Source organism: Camelus ferus, chromosome 26 (genome assembly GCF_009834535.1).
Source record: "Camelus ferus isolate YT-003-E chromosome 26, BCGSAC_Cfer_1.0, whole genome shotgun sequence".
NCBI classification, from domain to species: domain Eukaryota; kingdom Metazoa; phylum Chordata; class Mammalia; order Artiodactyla; family Camelidae; genus Camelus; species Camelus ferus.
In genome coordinates, this window is record NC_045721.1 from 14,646,864 (window position 1) to 14,670,833 (window position 23,970).

At 37.6% G+C, this 23,970-nt stretch overlaps 2 protein-coding genes across 25 annotated transcripts in view; one reads left to right on the plus strand and one right to left on the minus strand.

Annotated features, from left to right (window-relative positions):
* The window catches only part of FGL1 (fibrinogen like 1), a 35,860-nt gene extending 17,901 nt beyond the window's left edge, over positions 1 to 17,959 (minus strand). The window contains exon 1 of one of the 3 annotated variants that reach the window (XM_014566149.2): positions 17,628 to 17,959. In XM_014566149.2, the coding sequence (XP_014421635.1) occupies positions 17,628 to 17,727 (100 nt within the window). In that variant the 5' untranslated portion in view covers positions 17,728 to 17,959. Of the gene's footprint in view, positions 1 to 5,131; positions 5,173 to 9,196; positions 9,307 to 17,627 lie in introns of those variants that run through there. The other 2 variants (XM_006192881.3, XM_032468636.1) reach the window with 2 other exon arrangements.
* A 168-nt stretch (positions 17,960 to 18,127) lies between these two features.
* PCM1 (pericentriolar material 1) overlaps positions 18,128 to 23,970 on the plus strand; it is an 81,149-nt gene continuing 75,306 nt past the window's right edge. For 7 of the 22 annotated variants that reach the window (XM_032468605.1, XM_032468613.1, XM_032468617.1 and 4 more), the window contains exons 1-2: positions 18,128 to 18,526; positions 20,118 to 20,185. The gene's annotated coding sequence lies outside the window, so the exon portion shown is untranslated. Of the gene's footprint in view, positions 18,527 to 18,563; positions 18,734 to 20,114; positions 20,186 to 20,664; positions 20,762 to 23,970 lie in introns of those variants that run through there. The other 15 variants (XM_032468611.1, XM_032468615.1, XM_032468616.1 and 12 more) reach the window with 7 other exon arrangements.

Consider the following 23,970-nt stretch of genomic DNA (forward strand, 5'->3'; position numbering starts at 1 on the left):
GTCTAAAGGCGGCAGTCAGGTCTTGGAATTTTTAAGACTCCCAGCTGATTCCAAAGTTCAGCAAAGTTTGAGAAGCAATGATTTAAAGATTTAATAGACAAAATTGTTTTCAGTCTATGCTAACAAAGTAGGCAGTTCTCAGTCCTTCTTGGGCCAACAAAAACAGTTTCAGAATGGAAGGGGCATTATTTAAATTCAGTGACAAACAGCATGGCATGGGCATCTTCGGAAGCACTGTAAAATATAATGTGAATTCTTAAAATATGTGAAATTTGTGCATTACAGAGAATAATAAAGAGTCTACTAGATAAAACTGCACAATTTTACTTCACACTTTTTCACCTCTAGCTGACTTTTTTTTTTTAACTACATACCTAAAACATAGGTATATATTAAATAAATATGGAGTACCTGTGGCATGCATTTTATGAGCATCTTGTTTAATCCTCAAATAATTCTGTCACATAAGTACTATCACACAAATGGTTAGATCAGAGAGGTTGAGTCGCTGAAGACCCAGCAGTTAAGCTGGGAGGGCTTTCCACCATGACCCCTGACCTGTACTTTGCATGGCCTTCCTCTCTCTATACATCTATGCCTGCTCTACATAGGGACCAGGCTGCACAGAAGTATAGAGGCCCTGCTACCTGGTCTTCCCCAGTGAACTTCTTACTCTCTCTTGAACATGGCTGCAACTTTCTTGTTCCTAAGTCACGTGCTTCTGCAAGGGAATATTAGGGCACCTCGGCAGGAGAGAAGACAGCTGCACTAAACAAAGAATGGTGGCATCAGCCAGCATTACTGGTTATCAGCTATCTGCTCAGCCCTGTGCCGTAGGCTGTGGGAGAATAAAGCACAGCTGCCTCATCAAGGCAATGTTTTGGGGAAGAAATAAAAATAAATATTAAAATGAAAGTTAAGTTCAATGTAAATTTAGTATTCGTGAAAATCATATGTAATTAAATATAAAAACTAAACTTTTCCAGATGGCCTCTCAAGACAAAATTAATGACTTCCTCCACTGCGCTCTCATACCATGTTTACAGACCATCATATAGCATTCATTCACTCAGTAAACACTGCTTGCAAGCCTGCTATGTCTCAGGCACTGAGCCAGGTGGTGAAATTATCATTTGGTTGGTTTTTTATGTCTCTCTCCAACTGCTTCCCTTTGTCCATGTTATTTGGCTTAGAACAGGATTTTTGAAGGCAAAGTCCACACTTGCTAATTGTTGTGTCCCTAGCATCTAACTTACTGTGGCAACCCCAGTAAAAGTTTATTTACTGCCTCTGTGGAAAACTTTCCCCAAGAGGAGAAATCCTTCTCAGAGGGGAGAATGTAATTTCCTTGCCGTAAAACTAGTCTGTTTGCATTGACATACTTCCTCCCCTATGCTTATCCTGGTCAAGGGGAAAACAATGGGTTAAGTATATTTTTGAAAATAAGTGTTAGGAAGGAGTTAGGGAGGGACCTTGGGTTGGATTGAACATGTACATTTATTTTTTTCTTTCTTTCTCAAAACTGAATAGAAAAGGAGTAAAGAAAAACGGAAAAGACATGGATTGACAAGGTGGAAGAAAAAGAGGGGAAAACATATGGTACGCATTGTCAATAAGATGACAAAAAGCACATGGGGGAGCTGGCAGAGATGCTAAAACTGAATAGCAAGCAGCAGCAGAGGGAGTAAGTACCACAAGGAGCCAGCAAGGCTGCACTGCAGCGTCCCACACAGCTGTGGGGTTGGAGGTGACTGCTAGCTTGGAAGGCAGGGTGCAGTGACGGGCTGACACCCAGATCCTCACCTAAACCCTGAGCAGCTGGGTGAATCCAGCTTCTCCTACCTCATCAGAAAACGAGAGGCTTACTGTCTTTCAGGGTTGAACCAGAGAGACCCCAGGTAGCACGACCGCAGGCGCAATGGAGGTCAGAGGAGAGACATTGTTCTGTTAAGTATGAGACCTCCCCAGGCGACTCCTACCCTGGCAGCTTGGCCGCCAGGCAGCCAGGTCTATACTTCCCCCATCTCTCCAGGCCAGAGCATGTGGGATTCCTCTCTGGAGGAATGAACAGCCTCAGAGAATAGATCTTCAGATACTGACATTGGAGGATTCCCCAACTAAAGAGCCACGTTCTTGCCTGATCTTTTTTCGAAGAAGCCCACTGGCTGGCAAGTTTTTTCCGTGCAGACAGGAAAGGTACAGGCACAATATTTTGCTTCTTTCTTTCAAAGGCATTTTTCTGTCTGAAGGGAGGCTTATTTTAAATTTCATTCTGTGTCCATATTTAATTAATAGTTGAAAGAAACAAAGTCCAAATGTTCTATATGACAACTGTGCAGAAATCCATATGATACCAATTAATTTACCATGAAAATGTATCATTTACCTATCATGATTGAACCCTTTTACCCACCATTGTAAACCAAATAACCAAAATGTACAGAAGGAAGTAAAGTGCTGAGTAAATTACACAGCTAAGTGGGCAAAGGAAATTAGATAAAACAAAAACATATACACTGGAATTTGACACAACATTGTAAAATGATTATAAATCAATAAAAAATGTTAAAAAAAACATATACAATTTTTCAGTACAGAAAGGTTCTGATGAGAATTCATAGACTCCCTTTTTTTTTTAAGTAAGTCATCCTTTTATACATTCATATGATATAATTTGTAGCAACAGTTTAGGAAAACTGGTATTTTACTCTTTCTATTATTTTAGTAACTATTTTTCTTTAAAATTCAAGCACACACTGGGTACCTGCTTTATGCCAGGTGCTATGTATACTAGATGCTAATATATAGAGCTTATTTTAAACACATTTAATTATATAAAAATATTACCTTATATTAAGATATAGAGAAAATTAAGTTTAATTATGGCACTTAAAATGTCTTCCAGTGTAAAACAGAGATCCCGTCTGTGGGCTTTGAGAGGGGCTAGAAGTGAGGTGAGAAGTGAGGTGAGAAGTGCAAACAAACAGAAGCATGAACAAACTCAGAAGAAACAGGAATAGGCTTGCTATCAATTAGTATTTTCTAATCGATAAAATAATCTTGGAATTATATACAAATTTTCCTAGGTAGCTTTTATTTTTGCCATAAAAGATAAAGTCAGAGCCCATTTATAATGCAGTAGTCTCCTAAACTTTGCATTTGCAGATGTTGTGGTCAAACCTACAAATTTAGCAAAATTTCAGACTGAAGTGAATGCTGTAAACCAAGACATCTGATGTTATAAACAAACACATTTGCATCCGGATCCTGGGGGTAATGTTTCTTTTGTCTGGGAGTTCTTGGAAGGATCTGACATTATTAACATTGGCCACCTGTCAAGATTCCATTTGTGAAGAAAGAGTCTTCAGAAGAATAAATTATCACTGCAATTACCATAATTTACTTTAGGTATGTATGGAACGAAGCTAATTCTACCTTTCCTGTTAGGCAAGCAATCAAACACTGTTACAATAAGATTTATTTTCTTTAGATTTAGCTATACCAGTGGTCTAACCTTGTTCATTTAAACATAATTATATGCAGTTAAGGCCTAATAAAATACAACAAATCTCTGAAACATGGGCCTCTTCCTCCATCAGAATGAAAGATAGAAAAAAAAAATTGGAGGGAAAAAAAAAGAAAGAATTCAATTGCTTTCAATGTTTATACTCCATGAATCACATTTGAAAAAAAATATAAAGGTTGTCAATGCATCTACTATCGTCTGTACTAAACGTCAATAATATTGAGTAGTATTTCATTGGAAACTTAAGGTTAATCTTTTCTAAGAAAAGCTGAGACGGTGAGTATTGCTCTCCAAAGATCACCAATGAGGAATAGTTCTCAATTTGTCTTATTTGTTTATAAATAATATGTAGTGTTTTTCTACTTGAATCATAAATATCTCCAAGGTCAATGTTTGCTGCTACATTGACCAGCTTCTGAATAGGTTCTCCTTTTTCAAAATAGAAAAGGCAAGTATCCTTAGACTTTAATGCTATTGCTAATTCTCTCAGTTAACATATTTTTCAATACTACATAAAATTGGGTTTTAAAAATTCTAATGAAAAAAAACCAAACCTCCATAACGTAAAAAAAAAAAAAAAGGCAGATATAATTGACAGTGGGATTTGAACACAAATATCTGTTTACGAATGTTTACAGCAGCATCATTCTCAATAGCCAAATGGTAGAAACAACCCTAATGTCCATCAACAGATGAATGGATGAACAGAGTATTTATATAGACAATGAAATATTAACCTTGAAGACATTATGCCAGTGACATAAGCCAGACACAAAAGGACAAATGTTGTGTGATTCATTTCAGATGAAGTACCTAGAGTAATCAAATTCATAGAAACAGGAAGTAGAACGTGGTTGCCAGGGACTGGGGGAGAGGGCAAAGAGTAGTCATTGATTAATGGGTACAGAGTTTCATTGTGGGAAGAAGAAAAAGTGCTGGAGATGAAATGGTGGTGAAGGTTGCATAGCAGTGTGAGTGTACTTAAGGCCACTGAAGTATATATTTTTAAATGGTAAAAACAGTAAATTTTATGTTATGTATATTTCACCACCAATGAAATTAAAAATTATCTAGTATCTTTCAACTGCTAAATCAGAACAAAAATTATCCCTTATTAATTGTGGCTGAATGTTTTTAAACATTAAGTAGTGCAAAGGGTTAGATCAGTTATAAATCAGTAGTCAGAGATTTTATTAAGAAGCAATAACCATCCATTTAAACTAAATTACAGCAGGAAAAGTCTATTTTTAAGGAAGATTTCAGAAAAAAACAGTAACAGGAACAAATGGACTAGAATGAGGAAGTTTCAGCACACAGTTTCTAACTACTCTTGGAAATTCTGAAAATTTTAAAAATCTAGTGGCCTCTAGTCTTCTAATCTCTATTACCAGAAAATTACAGACTACAGCATGCTTTAGTATCTTTCTTCACAATTATGAGAACAGTATTTTAATAATGGCAGAGAAAAATTCCTGAGTGGCCCTTTTGGGACAATTGCTCCACTCCCAGCAAGATGCCAAGCAGCATGTGTGGCTGGGGGCACCGCACAGAACAGCAGATTGGTGCCACATGGAGTACACCTCTACCAGGCTGTAGATCACTTACATTGGGGAGAAGGGTGCACCTCCATAAAGTCAGCATGCCGGCTGCAAGGAGCAAAACAGTCATTTGTAACCATATTATTGTATTTGTGTCTGAGGATCATGAAACATTCAACCAAAATACAATCGGTTACTGTATTTTATTTCATAGGCCTGATCCCAAAAAGAAGAAATAAACACAGGGGTGTCTAGTGACTTGCCAAAAACCATGCAGCCTCCAAGGCCCCCTTAAGCCTCCTGAGCGTCTTTCTTTACTGCCTAGTTGATCCTTTCTTAATATATTAGGTTGAACTATAAGAGATGGCACATGTTTTAACATTTTTGACCTATACAAATGGCAATTTCATATGCTTCAAATTAACACATATTAGTTAGCTGGATAGAGCATACTTAAATCACTGTAGCCTTTTATACTAAAACGAGTGCCAAAAGACACAGGTTAGAAATAAAATATTTGTAGCTTATTTAACAAGAGAGAAAATAATTTAGCAACAACACAATTTTATATGAATACTGCCTCCATGTTAATACATTAATATGCACTAATTAAAATATGTTAAAAAATTGCTAACATGTAGTCAACACATGGAATCTCATAGTTCTGCCATAAACTAATTTTAGGATGCCTTTAGAAGAGAAATGACAATATTTATTTTTAACTAAAGGACGTTAAAGTAGAGAAGCAAAATCACTTTTCCAAGGAGTGGCTCCACATTCAAAATTAATGTAACATCCAACCACCACTTACCACTCTGTTGTTACCATCTGGTCCAAGCCACCACTGGAAGATTCCAGTGTAAAAAACCATAACAATTTTGAGAATAATACTGGGACAATGGTCTAAACTGAGCCTTTTCTGGGCAAACTGGGATAGTGGTCACCCACCTACAAGGCTTTACATAATCTGCAAACCCTACTCACTCACACCTCCTCTCCCCCCACTCTCCCCTAGTCCCCTTTGCTATGGTCACATCCACCTCTTTAAAAGTGTTCCTTGAGTAACGGTTATATTCACAAGTAATGGGAGTTAGAATTGAATATATCACTTTGGGGGACACAATTCAACACACTACAGGTACTTAATAAAATAGCCGTTGAATGAATGAGAAGAAAATTTGTGAACCTAAGTTCAAATTTAAAGCTTCCCAGTATCTGTTTTCACAATTTTACAGTTGTTTACTAGAGACCAAATTCTTTTACGTCTGTTTGCTGAATTTATTGGATGTTCCTATGATTCCCTTCATGATCTCCTGCTCCCAGCAGTGACTCAGAACCCTTAATAAACTGTGCCTTTCACAAAGTTTTTATTTATTTGCATACATGACATTGTGGTGTGTGACAGCTTAAAAAGATGTATTTTTAAAAGAGATTATTTAGATTTATAAAATCCTCAAAGAAAAAAAATAACTAAAAACTATATTTAAAACTTGGCTCTTAATAGGTTAAAGCCATTATCATAGCTATCTCATGATAAATTATTAGTTTGACTCATGTTTTCAGTTGATAACAGATATATTTCTTGAGTAAAATTACAACAGCTTTGCTGCTATTTTAAAAAAATCTCGTATGTACCCTTATGGTCATTTATTATTTAAACTTAAAATTTATCATGAAGTTCAAGTAGTTAAAAAGTAAAACAAAACAGCACAAAAAGCCCTCCACATAGTGGAGGTTTCTTAACATGTAATCAATTACATGGTCACAAACACAAAATTTTTTAAGGTTACAGAAAAGAAGAAGGAAGAATAATTGTGTTGCTTGCAAGCAAAATAAAATAGAGATAGAAAATAGAAAATGTTTTCTTAAAACACATAAAAGAGATTGTAGAAGTAGAAATTATTATCCCATGAGGCTAGAACACATGGTCAAATATAATTAAAGGAAGTGAGATCACCCAGTCAAACATCATAAACACTTGAAGAAACAAGGTTCAGAATGGGAACATCATTTGCCTAAAGAAATAAAACAGACTTTCACTAAGTAAATTCACATTAATATGGGAGATTAGTATAAAAATATAATACCATTTTTTTGTGGATGTGATTCAAAATGTTCTGACTGAAAAGAACCAGTGTGGTTAATGGATTACTGATTAAGCTTTTCCCTTTCTTTCCAGGAATAAAAATAATCTCATTTTTCTTATATGATAGCAACCAGCTCTTCATTACTTTAATCCACTTCCAACAACTATCAGATAAAATATTCAGGCGTCAAGAATTAAGTCATGCAAGTTTTTGCCTTTCACATTTTGCTTTAACGCTATCTGTTGAAATTATTGTATTTTTGTTTAGTTCATCAAGTTCCCTTTTTTGTGTAGTCAGGTATTTTATTTCAGAAATAAATAAATTAGCTTAAAATTGTGTTCTTATATCTATATCTGAATCTAGCTCTTGCATAAGTGAAAGTGTGTGTTGAATGTGCCCTGGGAGATACTGGGAAATTATATAACATGTATACAGATTGCAATGCATTAAATTTGGTAGCAAATAAAGGACCAATGAAAAGCTTTGGAAGGTCTCTGTCTCTTGGTGTCCTGAAATTCCCAACTCATTGCATTCAAATAATCAACTCTGGTCTTTCCCAGAGACAGGAGGCAGCCCCTAGTCTGTCAGGTCCTTAAACTATAAGGCATTTCAAAATGTTATATATATTTTAAGAGTCATTATATTAATTTGATCATCTTTAGAATAATTCCTGAGAATATCTTAAGTCCTCTAAAATTCCCCTCTGCCCTCATTAGTAATTCCAACCATCTTCTACAATATTGAAGAAATATCTATGTATTTGAAAAACACTCTATGCTTTAAAAATCTGACCTCCACCATTCATCACAGTAAACCATTATTATTTTACAAATCTGGCTTATGGTAAAGTTATATCATACTATTTAGTTCCTCACTACATAATTAGTTGTATTTCTTTTACAATGTTTTTGCTTTGGGCTGCTTCAAAACTCCTAATTATTATAAAATTAAAATAGTTTTCAAGTGGCCATTCTTTGGCGTACTATATTATTTCACATAAATTGTTCTACGTCTATAAAATCCAATTTCTTCCCTACTAAAAATGTTTTAAGTTAGCTGATTATAGTAAATTAAATTTAACGGCAAAAATATTGTTTGGAACTGAAAAGTTCTACAGTTCTACAGCTGACATATAACTTTTGAAAATACAATTACCAGACAAAAGTACATTATTAGCATGTAAAATTTTAAAAAATGATATGTTTTAAGTGAGCTATTATGAAAGGATACAAGATAAAAGAAATATAAAAAGAAGAAAAAGTTATTGAAGGAAGCATATTTTTTTTGGGGGGGTAGGTAATTGGGGTTTTATTTATTTACTTATTTTTAATGGAGGCACTGGGGATTGAACCCAGGACCTTGTGCTTGCTAGGCATGCGCTCTACCACTGAGCTATACCCTCCCCCATGAAGGAAGCATATTTAATAAGTTAGCATTCATTACACCCTAAACTAACACAACACTGTAAATCAACTATACTTCAATTAAAAAAAAGTAAGCATTCACAAATAGTAATGTGTAAGATACAATAAGGTGCTTCACATTAATGTAAGACAGTTAAAAAATTACCCATAAATGCAGACTTAGAAACTCTTTTTAAGTTATTTTATTCTAATTTTTCTCCCTTTTCCGGTCCTGGAATATAACTATATCTTTATTATTTATCTCAAGAATTTATACTCAATGAGTTTTAAAAAGCCAAAGAAGCTTGATTCCCAAAAGACAGACATAAAGAACATTTCTGAAGTATTTACTTCTGAAATGGAAATTATAGCATGGTCTATTTTACTTTCCATGTTGTATATTAAAACTGCAAATCTTATTATTTACATCAAATTCTCATCCAGTTCATTCAAAATGTACCAAGAATGGAAAGGAGGTGTAATTCTAAATCTCTTTTCCAAGTGGCAGAAGCAGCCATCTCTCTAATCAACCTGACCTCTCCCAATAGCCAATGGTTGTTCCTTGAGTTATGCTTAATATCATACCTGTGAAATAAACTAGCACTGCTACAATTATAACAAAAATGCAGAGAGGTTAAATACCTTGCCTAAAGCCAGAAACGAGTCAGAGACACAGCTTAGATGAGGACCAGTCACTCTGCCTCCCAGGATCCTCTAACAGCATTCAGAATTTGTAATTGCTTCTCCGTTATCTGATTAGAAATAGGGACAATGTTGGTTCTGGCTTCAGCCCAGAAGCAAATATATGAGGAAATCAGTTTAACTGGAAGGAAAACTAAAAGAGGAGAGTCAAGGACAAATCCCAATACTCCGATTTTTTTTTCCTCCTATATGTCTGAATGTTTACAAAAATCCATTATCTTTATAAAAACATATTTTTGATTTTTTAACTTATTACTATGCTCATCCAGAGAATTTCTGTATTTTTATTAACTTTAGTAATGGTCACTTGAAGATTAAGTAAAACCAGAGTTCAGTCAAAATTTTGCTTTATAGTACTAATGATAATAAAATTTTACCTATAAAGATACGGACTAAAATGTCATTTCAACTACTGTATGGACAGAAGCCAAATTTTTCTTAGTTATAAATAATGTGGCAAGTTAATAATTGCCAAGATGAAATGGTCAGTTTATTTGATCTTGAAGAAAAGTAAAAGTATTCTCTGGGGTACAAAATTGAGAAATTTATCTGTAAGCATCAATTATCCTCTGAACAAGTTGTTCCTTTTGTTTTAAACCCTAGAGTATTTTCTAATGTGTAAGAGGCGATGTTAGCTCCATTAATCATATTGCATAAGAGTTTCAGACCGGAATCCCAGGTTCATCATTTCTTTCTTCATTCTGATGTAACTCAACCTTTTGTTTGCCATTTGTTCTATTTATTAACTCAGATTCCAGTAAAAGACTGGGGATGTGTTTTCTCTCTGTTCTGTTCTTTGCTGTGTTCTGGACTGGGGTACTGCTGGAGTTTGGCCTTCCTGTTAAGCATTTTCCTATCATTGACTCAGAAATTTTCAGGTTTATTAAGCAAAAGGTAATCCTCATGATTTACTGGAAAGAGAACCAGTCAGTTAGGTTGAAGTGGTTTACACACACAGGAGAAGTGGAAATTAGAGTAAATTCAAGCTGCTAACATTAAATTTCAAAAGCAAAGGTATGGGGTTATTTGGCCGATTTGATAATTACCTCTGTGGTAAAATGCAACATTTTGAAATACAATCCTATTTTTTTCCCTCTTTGTATCCCTTTTGCCTCCTCCCCATTCAATCACTGAATAAGCCCTGCACTCACTTCCTCAGAGCGGGGACAATCAGCGATAACAGTAGCTGTCATGTGCAGCTCACGTATGTACCACGCATGGTAAATGTATTAACTCATTCGGCCTCAACAGCCCAAAAAGCAGGTAATCTTAGTATCTCCATTTCACAAATGAGAAAACTGAGGCAGAGAGGTTTAAGACAAGGTCACATGATTAGCAAGAGGTAAAGCTAGGATTCAAAGGCAGTCTGGTTCAGAATCTGTGCTCTTTACCATTAAAGATAGTGAATACTGTCAATCAAGGATTTGACCAGCATCGTTGCCTCAGGAGAAACCAGGAAAAAGCTAATCAGACAATAAGGACAGAATCTAGGGTCGATGTTCTGCTAAGGCATGCCAGCAATTGGATTTGCCGGGAGGAAAATTATTACTGTAGTCCATGGATGTATTGTCAGAATATGGTGGAAGAGCTGTCATCGGGAAAGGTCAAATTTGTCTTTGCACAACTGTACCAAAGCTATGAATGAGAATGAAACTTGAGGTCACTGGCTGACAGAAGTGTGAGAGAACACCCATATGAGAGGATCTAGTAGGATGCAGTGTCTAAGGAGATGGACCAGAAACAGAAGGGTGGGGGTGCTTACCGTAAGGCACAGCTTCTTACAGGGGCTTCAGTGAACAGAACAGGGAACTCCTTGGGTTTATATCTTAGCTTGACTAGAAGTTGGATTTTACATATTTACCCTGAGTGGCTGTTTTCTGGAGAGCGGACTCACACTTAACAGTTTCTCAAGGAATACATAAAACAGAAAAGTGAACATACTAATTTAGGAAAAAAGAATTGCCTGGTAGTATAACCCCTTTAGGTATTTGCATAGAGGACATCCTTATGGTGGACAGAATCATTTTAGAGCAAATCAGGCAAAAGGAATTTTGATGAACAAAGAACATGAATAAAGAGCATTGGATTTAGGGGCTTTTTTTTTCCTTCAAAGTAAAGTAATTAGATATACTTTTCTTCTCTGGCCTGAGAATGTTTCCATTGGCTAACAGGTACAGTTGCACCAAGATCAGATCACTCTGGCTCCTGGACAAGATTAGATGAGCACTGACAAATTCTTTCCTTCTCCCCTGGAAGACCATACTCAGAGAACTCTCTCAATTAATATACCAGTTATAGCACAATTGTCATCCAAACCCTCTGCAATCTGTATTGTGTCTGCCCATTACCTGATACCTGACCCAGTCCCAGTGGGAAGGTTGAATTCCAGGTCTCCCCGTCTCCAGTTCGCTCCAGCCTGCACCACTGAACATGTCTGTCTCAGCCCCATCATGAACTAGACTCAGACAACTGATCATATATCTTTTAGTGTATTCTACAAGCATACATTTCTGATGGTTATACTTTCCAACCTTGACTCCCAATTCAGGGGAAGAAACCCTTTGTGGAACTTATAAAATCCTGTGCTCTGAATACAGTGATGACATTTTAAACTTAAAACGTGCCTCATCAAAATATTCAGAATGGAGCATATTGCAAGTATCAAGGAAAGAGGTCATCAAGAATAGTTTTCATTTCAGGCACCTAACAGAGCCTCCTCAGGGGGAGTTTATAAAACTCCTTCCTAAAATGTTAGTTTAAATGTCATCTCACATGGAGTCCTGAACAAATATAAAACATTCTCATGTGGCTTAAATCTGAGGAATTAATATGGAAAAGCATGTTAAAATTTAGTAAAACTAAACCAATTTTACTAGTGAATCACCTACCTATTCCTATTGTCTATGTAACTAGTGAGTTTAAATTAATATATGCTCAATTAATGGGTCTGGAATTAATTAATCCATGTCATGTCAATATGAATGGTATAGTCAAATGATTCAGAATACTTTATTGAAGACTGAAAGAACTGCATTGATTCCCAAGCTCCATGATGGCTCATGACATGCCACTGAGGAATTCACTGCTCCTCTCTGAAACTCAATTTTCTCCTCTATTAAAAAAAAAAGTTATTGGATCAAATGGACCCTACGATCCACTCCAACTTTTAAATTCTTCTCTTTGCTTATTTACCCACAAGAAACCTTCTGAGGACGTGGTATGAAAGAGGATTAAAGTTTTATACCAAAATTAGGAAAGTTCATGGATAACTAGGCAACACTGGTAAGTATGTGTAATGGATGAGTCAACTAAGCTGGAGCTGAGACTTGGATACAGAGTCTTGTGGAATTAGGGATCCCCTTTATAGTCCCTCTGGTGCTCAAAGCAGACATTGACAAAGCTGCTGTAATTATCCGGTTAGAAAATCCATATTCTTATCTAAAAAATCCAGTTGCTTTGCTCTGTTCCTGGCCAGCTCCTGGAGTTCTGGGACCATGGTGGTCTTGAAATGCTGCTCTTGCTGCCAGGTAGTTTTCAAAATGGAGGTGGTAGTTGTTGGAAAAGGCCACTTTCTCCTCCCCTAATCTAATGTAAACTTGGACACAAGCCCCTTCATCAAATCCCAACATAAGCATTTAATAGGCTGTGATGTTTGCAAAACTTCTGAAATTTGGGGAATAACAGAAGAAAATGACAATGCAGAAAAGAAAAATGTAAACAGGAATATTAGCTATGAGTATTCTCTTCTCCATAGAGGCCCCCCAGGGGCCATCTTTCCCCTTTTCCATGGACCAATCCTTGAATTAAGGAACATGGAGGTCATTGGAGATGGTGACAAGGTCAGTTTCAGTGGAGTGGTGGAGTGATAGTCTGGTTAGAGTCAGTTGAAGAGAGAACGGGAGGGGAGAAATTGGAGATAGCTGAAAAGGGGTACGATTGCTATAAACGGAAGGGGGGCAAACAAAAGGTATTTTTGTTTTCTGTTTTTTTAAGATGGGTGGGGATATTTGCAGAAGAAAACCTCCCCTAAACTATATTTAGTATTATCAGGGAAACAGTAATAGAATGCAGTATTTTTTTTTTTAAAGGGACAATTAGCACAAGGCAGAAAGAGCTCCAAGAAATTAAATAAAATAGTTGAAATTAAAAACAAATAAACTTCACTGAATGGATTAGAATATGCAATCAAAGAAACCTCCCAGAAAGCAGAATAAAAAGACAAGGATATTAAAAATTGGAGAGAAAAGATAAGAAAATTAGAGGTTTAATTTAGGAAGTCAAGCATGCACCCAACAGAACTTTCAAAGAGGAGATAGGACACAACAGAGAGAGAATTATCAGAGAAACAACAGAAAAATAATTCCCAGAACTGAAGGAGATAAAGTTGAAAAAGTCTATTCAGTGCCCAGCACAATGAATTTAAAAACAAGACAAAAAGCACCCACTCCTTGGGTATATCACGATAAAATTTTGAGCAACACTTTAGTGAACAGTTGCAAAAAGCTTTCAGAAGGAGTGAAATCACATAAAAAGTACTGAGGTTCAGAATAGCATCCTACTTCTTCACAGAAAGAATGCCTTAAAAATTCTGAGACTGGAAAAATCTGGACTCTACACAGCCAAGCTAGCAATCAAATGCGAAGGTAGAATAAAGACATTCCAGACGTGCAAGAACTAAGAAAAAACAAATCTACTTTCACGGCGCCTTTCTGAGAAAGAGTTAGACAATGTGATCCAGAAGAAGGGTGAAGATGGATAAAGAGGAAGACAACGAAAAGGAATCAAGGAGAAGAGTGTGTGTGTGTGTGTGTGTATTGGTTTGGGTGGGGGGTGGCTAAACTGTATTTCCTGAAGTCCCTTTCCTCTGTTTCCCTTCAGGGTCAGCCTCAGTTTAGATGTGTGGGAGATTTGGAGGGCATAGGTGAAGCAGCAGGCTTTGTGGCTCTCACAGGTTGCCACCTATCTGTTGGCTTATCTCGTGGCATATGATCTCTGCCCCTGCTTCCCTGAGATCTTCCATCAGCATGGGACGAAGGGTCCAGCTCCTGAAGGACATCCACATCACCAAAGTCAGAGGTAATGAGAACTGACAGGGGTTTCAGTCCGTCCTCGTGGGCTCCAGCCCCTGCTCCCTGTACAGCCATCTATCCTTCTCACTAAACCTACCAGGTATCCTTGGAGCCCCGGCACCATATGTCAAGAAAAGGGCCTTTCAGAGACTACTTAACCAGCTCCCACAGTAGAAGAAGGTTCTTCCTTAAATATCCTAGAGGCTCTGCCTCTCTGATTGAACTCTGCTATATACAGGATCCCAAACAGGAAAACTAGATGCCAGAGAAGAAATCGTCCAAATGCACGGTTTCCCGGAGGCCTCCCTGCCAGAGCCCTCTGTTCTTTTGCTTAGACCTGGACTGTAGGCCCTCTTGCCGTGCTCCATGAAATATGTAAGAAGCTACCTTGACAAACATTTGACAGATCTCCCAAAACATATTAACTTTAGGTTCCACGAAACCTGAATCCTCCCCTGCCTCCCAGTTAAGAGAAAATGAAATGCGTATTCAGTACTCTTTTTTTCAGAGGTTTCTTGCCTATCTGGAATTTTTTCCCTCTAGCCAAGTCTACATTAGTTGCTTAACAGGCAAAGTGCAAAAGATGTTTTCTTATTTTATTTATTTTCCCTGCAAAGAATAAAAAGAGCTCTGGCTAAGGAATGTTTGTTTTTCTTTCAATGTATATGCCAGGACTTCAGAACTGCATATATTTTATGCTTCTGAACAATAACATCTTTATTATTAAAGAAGAATCTCATAAGATCATGTCATTAAAAAACATGCAACCAAATAAATGTTATATTCTAATAGAAAACAGATTTTTTTTACACTAAACACATAAAGAAGAAGTTCAGCTATATTGTGTAAAAACATGTGGGGGAAAAAAGAAAACAAGAGCTCATGTTAAGTAAAACCACATTTTAAAATCTGTCTCTAGACATAAGGAAGATGCTTCTGCGCTTTTGCCCATGTTCTTCATTCAGCCTGCAGAAAGGTTTTCTCGAAAAGCGTGTGATAGCCAACTCTGACCTACATGTCAGAAGAGAGCAAAATGCCAACAATTTTCCTATTCTTAGACAATTTCATTCAGCATCTTTTTATTCCACCGCTAAAGCCTATTTCAATTTATTCCCATATTTTTCAGTTTGTCCTTTATTACATTATACATATGACAGCCAAGGATTCTTGTGCATTCTAGATTATAATAAGGTCTTTATGGTTACTCACTTCTCTTGAGTGTTTCTTTTATTATTGTACTTTACAATTTACATAAATGTCATACTTTTTTAGTATCAAAAGTCATAATTAAAAAAAAAATCTTAAATTCAATTGTAATAGCACTATAGTGGTCACTGACGGTTTTTCCTTTAAGTACTACTGCCAGCTTCCGGTTAAAACTAGGTACTGCAAAACTGTCTTCAAAGACCAAATTAATGAACACCAAAATACATGAATTCTACAGGGCATTTGGGATATAAAGCAGCACAAAAGACAAGGTGTCTGCCCTAGCCATGCTTAAAATCCATCTGTGGATAACGAACATGCAGAATTCATTAAGAGATAAACAATATAGCACAAAATGTTATATTTTGAGTGCCCTTTGGTCAGTGTCACCCTAAATATCAAATAACATAAACAAATGATATTTAACACACTTACCATAAGAATCCAACTCCTTGACTTGATTCATTCTGCTACGACTATAGACCAGGCCTTAATTACTTCATGCCAGTTACCACCTGTTCTTTGTCTCGCTCCTCTGCTCTCCCTAGTCTGCTCTAAACATTGCCACCAGATTAAAGCCTTAAAATAACTACTTTATTATATCATTGCCTCTTCCAAAACCTCAACTGGTTTCATACTATCTATAGTGTATACCATTCTTCTATTACTCAATATACCACTGAGGTATACCCTCCCTGCAAGACCCCATTTTAATGCAAATATTTCTCAGACTCCTCTCACTACCAAACAGACAAAACAGTACTGACATTTTTTAGGGTCTGTAAGTTCAAAAAACATAATGACCATAATGATTTCAGGAATGCATTCGAATTCATTTGAATTGTTTTAATGATAACAGTTTCTACATATTCAAAAATAATATATGCATAAAGCATACATGCATGATGATATGATGATAGTTTATATTTTTGGGGCCTTACCATATATCAGTACTTTTTTCCCATGCATTTTCTTGATCAAAAAATCACTCCAAGTGGGGAGAGTATAGTTCAGTGGAGGTCCTGGGTTCAGCCCCTACACTTCTATTTAAATAAGTAAGTCTAATTACCTCCTCCATCAAAAACAAACAAAAAAATCCCTCTAAGGAGTCAGTAGACCTCAGTTTAAACCCAGGCTCTCCCACTTGGAGCTGTCTGAAATTTGGCGATTTATTTAATCCTCTTACCTAGTAAAACTGAACGGATGCAGAACCAATCTTTCCCGGATAGTTGTGAGAATCAAGAAATTCATAATAGATAAAATGCTTAACCCTGTGCCTGGTACAAAATAAACATTACTTAAAAAAAATCCTTCCAAGGTAGACAGTATTAGTTTCTCCCCATCATTTCACAGATGGGACAATTCAGAAAGATTAAGTAACTTGCCCAAGATCTTAAAGCTAGCGCCTGGTGGAATTAGAATGGGGCCTAGGGCTCACTGGACTACAGTAAAAACCTAATCCATTTGTTGCTATGTGCTCTGAGTTCCCACAACATTGTTTTCTTACAAAAAGTGTATTTACATCACATCTTATTTCCTCATCACTCACTAAAATATGCTCTTAAAGGGCAGGGACTGTGTTTTTATCACCTAAGTAATTAGCAGTGTTAGACACACAAAGTACTTAAAAATGTATGACAAATAAATAGTGTCAAAGATCATGGCACTGAAACTGAACCTGGATTCAGCTGCAAATTACAAAAGCAGGAAGGACTTTTTGAATATGTATTGAGATGCAGTTATTTTAATTGGTTTTGCGAACAATTTCTATTGGGAATTGAGAACAATTTGTGGATGGAATCCAGATGCCCTTTCTTCATTCCTCCTACCGTTATTCTGCTTAAAACAAAGTTATCCCACAACTACAAACTGTCTAAAAATGGAATGCCTGTCCACGCAACTAACTTGACCAGTGTTTAAACCTTTCAGGTAGCCACACCGAAGGTCTTAATTGTCACTTCATCGCCATTTTAGAGGTTTAAGAGAGAACCTGTCGATATACTAACCTTACCAGAGCTGCTGCTGAAAGAAGAGAGTAAAAAAAGGAATACAGATTTAAAGAAAATTTCTCAACATTAAATCTTGGTGAAAATCACCTGGTTGGTCTGAAGAAAAAGTACGGCATTCACCCAAGATGGCGTTAACGACTAGTATTTGTGATTCTCTCACTGACCAGCTGTATGGTGTTTGGCTCATTAACTCGCGTGCATTTTCCTCTCCTTACGTGTAAAACTAGGACCAGACTGTGAAGGTTCTTTTCTTTCTATCCCATCGTGACAGGGATGTCGGTGGATAGGGAACAGGAAAGCGACTCCCGTCTTTAGTCTTTTCTAGTCTTTTCTCCTCGTTCCGGCAGCGGCCGGAGTAGATAGCCGCCACGGGAAAACGAAAACGCGCCTCCGCTGTTTCTGCAGAGGCCCAAGGCGCGGTGTCAATCCGCTTCCGCACAGGCCACGCACTCCTCACGGGGCGAGCGGCGCCGGGGCGCACAGCATGCTGGGACTTGTAGCCGTTTCCCCCATGGAGGATTAACAGGCGGCATAACCCGAGGTCGAGTTGGCATTCTGGGATATGTAGTCTCAGCTGGTTTGTTTGTGTAATCGGCGCCCGGCTCCAAAGCCTGAGGTGACACCACAGACTCCTTGCGAGTCACATGACTCCAGTCTAGCGCGTAGATCGCACTGCGGCTCCCGCCCGGGCGAGTTTTGCCTCCGCGCGGCCGTTGCCGAGGAGACGGCGCATGTCTCGCCGCGCGTCGCCCCTCTGCAGTCCCCCCGCCCCTCTTCTCCCACCACAATGAGATCCTAAGATGGCGGTGGCTGCGGCGGTTGGCGCCGAGTAGCTGAGGTAGACAAGGCGGCCATTGGGCCTTAGGCAGCCCGGGAACCCGGGGACTCTCCCTGCTGCGGTCTCTAAGGGAGGACCGCTGCCGGTGGCGGGTCGTGGGGGCTGACCGCTACTCAGTCCTTGGCAGGAGCGGCTGCTTCGTTTACAGGTAATGCCTGCGCGTCCCCAGCCCCTGGCAACCGAGGGCAGCGCGGCGCCGAGGCGGGAGAGCAACGGCCGTGGGACACTTGACCCTGTGGGGCCCAACGTCTGGCCCACGCCTCTGTCTTGGCTCTTGGGTCTTTTTGCTGCCTGCTTCCCGTCCGCAAGGCAGGCAGGCCGCCCCCTCCCCGGGACCCACCGACGCTATCTCGGGGTGAGCATCTGGGGACGCGTTCTCAACTGCAGAACTCCCTTCTGGCCTCCCCGCCCCTCTCTTTTTCTGGCCCCGGGGAGGAGGCCGCCCTGCAACTGGGGAGCTACAGGAATGTCCCTTGCGAGCGGAGGAAACGGAGTGGGGGCCTGCAGTTTGATTGCCAGGGCCGGGGGTTCTGGTTTTTTATAGCATGGGGCCCTAGTGGTCATAGTCTCCGTCATTGCGCCCTTTTCCTAGGCCACCCCCCAAATTCCATTCTGTGGGGCGCTCGACGCCAGAATTTGGGACGGAGAAGGGCAGGTGAGGAGCGACGTGACTTTGGGGTTGGGCTGTGAGCAATGGGATTGTGGAGCAGAAGGGCAGGGGGAGGCGGTCTTGACTTTGGGAGTTTGTACTTGCTAAAGGGAATATTAATTTAATAGCTCTCCCCCTCCCCTCCCATTGCTCTCCTTCTCCATGCCTGACTGCAGGGCCAGTTAGGAGGGGCCCAGGGTGGGGAAAACCAAATGCCAAATGGGGTTCGGGAAACGTTGCTTGCTTTGCAGAAAAGGGTGTTTGGGGATTAGGTAATAGGCCCGACTAGGGAGGCGGGTCGTCCAAACTTTTCATCCTGCGGCCCACTCATTAAGAGCTCGCTTTGTCTGGGAAAATAAATTTTTTTTTGACTGATTTGAGGTCTGTGTCCTGTGCTGTACGGGTGCTGGGTCTTGTTTTGGCGCTGGAAGAAGCAGACTTTCTGGGCTCCCCTACCACCCCCGCCCAAAACTGCTTTCCAGACTCCTCCTCCTGGTATTCTCTGGTTACTGGAGTGGGTGTTGTAAAGCTTCGAGTGCACCTGCTCCTTTCTTTCCTTATCACCTTCCCAGTGAGAGCCGCTGGAAATTATTATAATTCTGAGTTCTTGAACTGTAAGTAAACCTCGTGTTTATGTAGTGACAGGGTTTTTTGTTTTTTTTTTTTAATGAAGTAGCTAGCTTTTAAATAAACTTTTTCTCATTCTCAGATATACAAAGTTCCGGAGTAGTTTTGAGCGACAAGAAGTTAATGATTTGATCACTCTGCAGAGTAAACTTTGGCATGAATCTTTACATGATAATTACATTATAATTTTTTTACATTACAATTTCACTATATTCCAAAGTAGTTATTAAGGTGCCACATTGTTTGGATCTTACAGATTTGGAGGATTTAAACGCTTATGTATATCACATTGTTTTCAAAAAGAATTAAAGTAACTTGAGTTTAAAATATTGATAAACCGCATGTTTCCTTTTCTGTTGTTTTGTAAACATACACTAGGTTATAAATATATTTGTTATCCTATATTTCATAGTGTAAGTAAAGAATTTACTGAAGTTTCTTTTTTTTTTTTAATCATAAGCAGACAACAGCTTTGAAGTGTGAAGCAGGAAAGGAACCGTTTCTAAGCTGCAAAAACTAGTTTCTAAACAGGTAATTTGACATCATTATATATGTTATTGTCCTTTGTATTATAGTTGAAGACTTTATGATGGAGACTGCTATCAAAATACCAGGGCATGGTTGAGGGCCCTCTCTGTAACAAACAAATGTTCTGGATTTGCTGCTCTTTTTGCCTTGTATTTTGCCATGCCATCTTGGTCTGTCTTTGCACTTTTGTTAGAAAAGAGCCATGTCATTCCTGATTATCAAATGCTGGCATAGAGTATGCAATACTTTTTGAAATGTCTTTGTCTTCACAGAATCTCTTCAGACCATTTAAGTTTGAACTTGTCGTGTAACAATTATTTGGGTGGCTTCTTCTTCCAGATTCATTTAATCTTAAGTCATTTTCTTCTACAACTTTTCTGTTAATTGGATTTTTGAATTTTTTAACACAAACGCCTACCTTTTGACCTTGTTACAAATACTATCTATTGATTGAAATTTTGTTTTTTTTTTTTCTCTTTCAGGTGTCTAAAATTATTTGAAACATTAGTTTATGTGCACAGTGCATTGTCAAATGCTGGTTGTGTAAAGATATTCTCTGACCAGCAGAAAAAAGTCAATGTGAGTTCATGGACAGAAAGTTAAGTAATTGTTTGCTAAGGACAATTTAGAAATTAAATGACTAATGGATGAGGATTAGAAGAAATTTTTGCTAAAAGCATTTTAGCAATAATTACTCTTAAAAAAACCTCAAAATTTAATTCTACTGTTACAGTTTTAAGACAAATCATTTTCAAAATATGTTTGATACATCTTTGTTTTCTAGGAAAGGAGAAAAATTGTCAGCTTCCTTATGAAATAAGCTATCATGAGAAAATATGATTTATGTCTTAATTATAATTTTCAGTATTTTTTTCAATTGAAAGACTGTAACAGAATAAGTTAAGAAAAATGAAACTCAGGGAAAATGTCAAAAATGAATTGGAGTATTAGAGTTCTTAACACTGGAATATATAATAGGCATTTAGTAAATTAAAAAGTTACAAAATCAGTTATAAAATAATTTTCCTTTTAACACACTAGGGAGGATGGGTAAAATGGAATAAAAATATAGGCCAATTGAGTTAAACTGACTTTGGAAGACCTTGGTTCTCTCAATGTGGGAGTTGGCCGTTTGTTTATAAAGGAGGCATGTATATCTGAGACTTGGAAAGAATGGAAAAGGATTGAAATAATCACACTGGGGAATTTATTAAGATGCCAATAAGGAGTACATAGCAGCACATTCATCTTACAGATTTGATTGCTTACTTAATGGCTAAAAAGTACTAGAGATATGCAGTAAGCAAAACAGATAGGGTTCCTTACCCATGGAGTAAACTTAACATTTTGAAACTGTGAATGTATAGTATAATGTAGTATACCTTAATAGTTGACTCAGTCAGTGCCATTTTATAACTGTTTTACTTTTACAGTTTGAGAGTAGAAGCAGAAAGAATAGGTAGTGGAGTATATCCAGAATTGAGTCAATAAAATGGGCAAATGGGTGAGAAAATGAAGGATGCTAGCAGGGCATTTTTGGAATGGCTTACTTGGGTTTGTGTTTGGCGTTTAGTAAGGAAGTGAGAGATTAATGGATTCCTAGAAAGAGAAATGGTTGAGGGACTGCACGTATTCAGCAGGACCAGCAGTAGATTTAGCAGGAATGATCAAGTGAGAGAAGTAGAATGCAAGGAATTAAGTTCAGAAGGAGGGGTTTTAGAAATTTAGCATCTTAAACAAATTACCTGTTCAGAGGAAAACAGTATTGGAATGGAGAAGATGAACTGGATGTTGGAACTGAGTCCAGGGTCTTAGAAAAATCCTTATAAATGTTCAAATAATGAAAGCAGAGAATGAGGTGGAGAGTAAAACCACGAGTCAGTTGTTACCAAGAAAAGTGCAAGATTGTCTTGGGCTGGCAGTAGGAAATGGTACCCAAGATAGGGAGAGTGATATTTTTAATGGCTAATTTGTTTATAAGAGGAAGATTAAGTATTGTTAAGTAAGAATGGTCTGCAAATGGTATTATTTCCGTTTGAATTTGAGAGACTAGAAAGAGTAGCATCTCTTTTCAGAAGGGATTTCTAAGGAAATAGTGCTTTTAGAACAATCTGGGGTTTTACTGAAACCAAAGAAGTAGGAGTGTTAGGGGACAGATGAAGGATGTATAGGGAGTTATTTGTGATGGTCTGGTAAGAGGGTATCACGGGAAGAGCTGTTAACATTAGTGAGTATGGAATGGCTTGGCAGTGAAGGTTGGGATTGGTCATAGCAGGACCTGCAGATTTGTCTAGGGAGGAATATGTAATCAATGAAAAGGAAGTTACAGATTTTGAATATAAATTGTAGGGAGGGAGAGGTTTTAGCAAGCAGAATTTAATTGACCTCAGGGTTCTCACTTGCTTATGTACCAAGCAAGGATATATTAAAATTTCTTGGTGGAGAAATGTTCTATCCTGAATAACTATGATAGACCCAGTGCAATACTTGCTTCGTAGTGAGATGGAATCAAAATTTTGTTGATTCAGTTTGACTATTATATTGCAATCTGTTGTTGCAATTTATTTATCCCTCTACATCAATACCTTCAGAATTTTTTTTTAATTTGACGAGTGTAATTAATGAGAGATATCTTGTATTCTAGAAAATCACTAAAATTTTTAGAAAGTCTTGAAAGAGCTATAGAAAGATCCTGTATTTTTAGGTACAGAGAAGAAACTGAGAAATTGCTTAAATGAAACTAAACAATACATAATGCCAAATACTTAGGCCTTTTCTTCTCAGTTTCCATTACAAGTGCTTAGCACAGTTGTGCACTCTATTAAGACTTTTCAAAACAGTATACTGGATATTTCCTTTATATAATTAGTAAAAGAAATATTCCAAATAATTTAACCTTTTAAAAACTTGTGCAGATAACATAAAATAACAACTTTGGTTATTTTGTGACTCTTAAGTAAATCTTTAGGAAAAAAACCTGTACTTTCTACATTATTTTATTTGGACATCTATGTCTAAAACCTTCATTTACAGCTGTCAGTTGAGAAGTAAGGTATTTCCAGGGATGGTTATGAGTGATATAATACCATTTGAGAAATAATATTTGAATTCTAAAGGTTCTAGGAAGAATGGTCTTTTCTTCTTTAGATTAATTTATTCTTTACTTTGTATTCTTATTTTAAAGAGTCAGTCATAGGTATTTTCATGAAAATTAATACTGTGATAGTCTCCTTAGGTATATATCATATTACTTTATAGTAAGGATCCTACAAGAGGATTTTCTTCAGAAAGATCAGTCACTGAAAATACCTTATAAATTGCTGTGGTATTTTTGTAGTTCATATCTTTGTGAGATAAGGGAGCCAAATAAGGCTGTCAAAAATGGAAAAATGAAATATATAAATAATAATTTCAACTTAGTTTAGTAGGTCATAGGATGGCTAGAAGTTCTTGTTTAAAGTAGAAGAATTTTACTTTTATCCCCATTCAGCTTCACATACTATCATCCATCACTTGCACTAATTGTTTTCCAATGGCTTTAACTTTTCCATCTCATTGTCTTCCATTAAGCCTGCTTGGCAAAATTCCAACCTTGGATGGATTCAATGGAGTGTTTATACCGAAGCTGATGAGCATTGGTGGGGAAAAAATGCACAGTGCAGATTAGTTGTGTGTTAGTGATTGTCAGTGAATGTTCTTTGCTCTCACCTGAATTCTTAGTGCTGCCCACAGTCATTCTCTTTCACTCTTCCCCAGCCTCTGAGACACTGTCATTTTATCCTTGCACA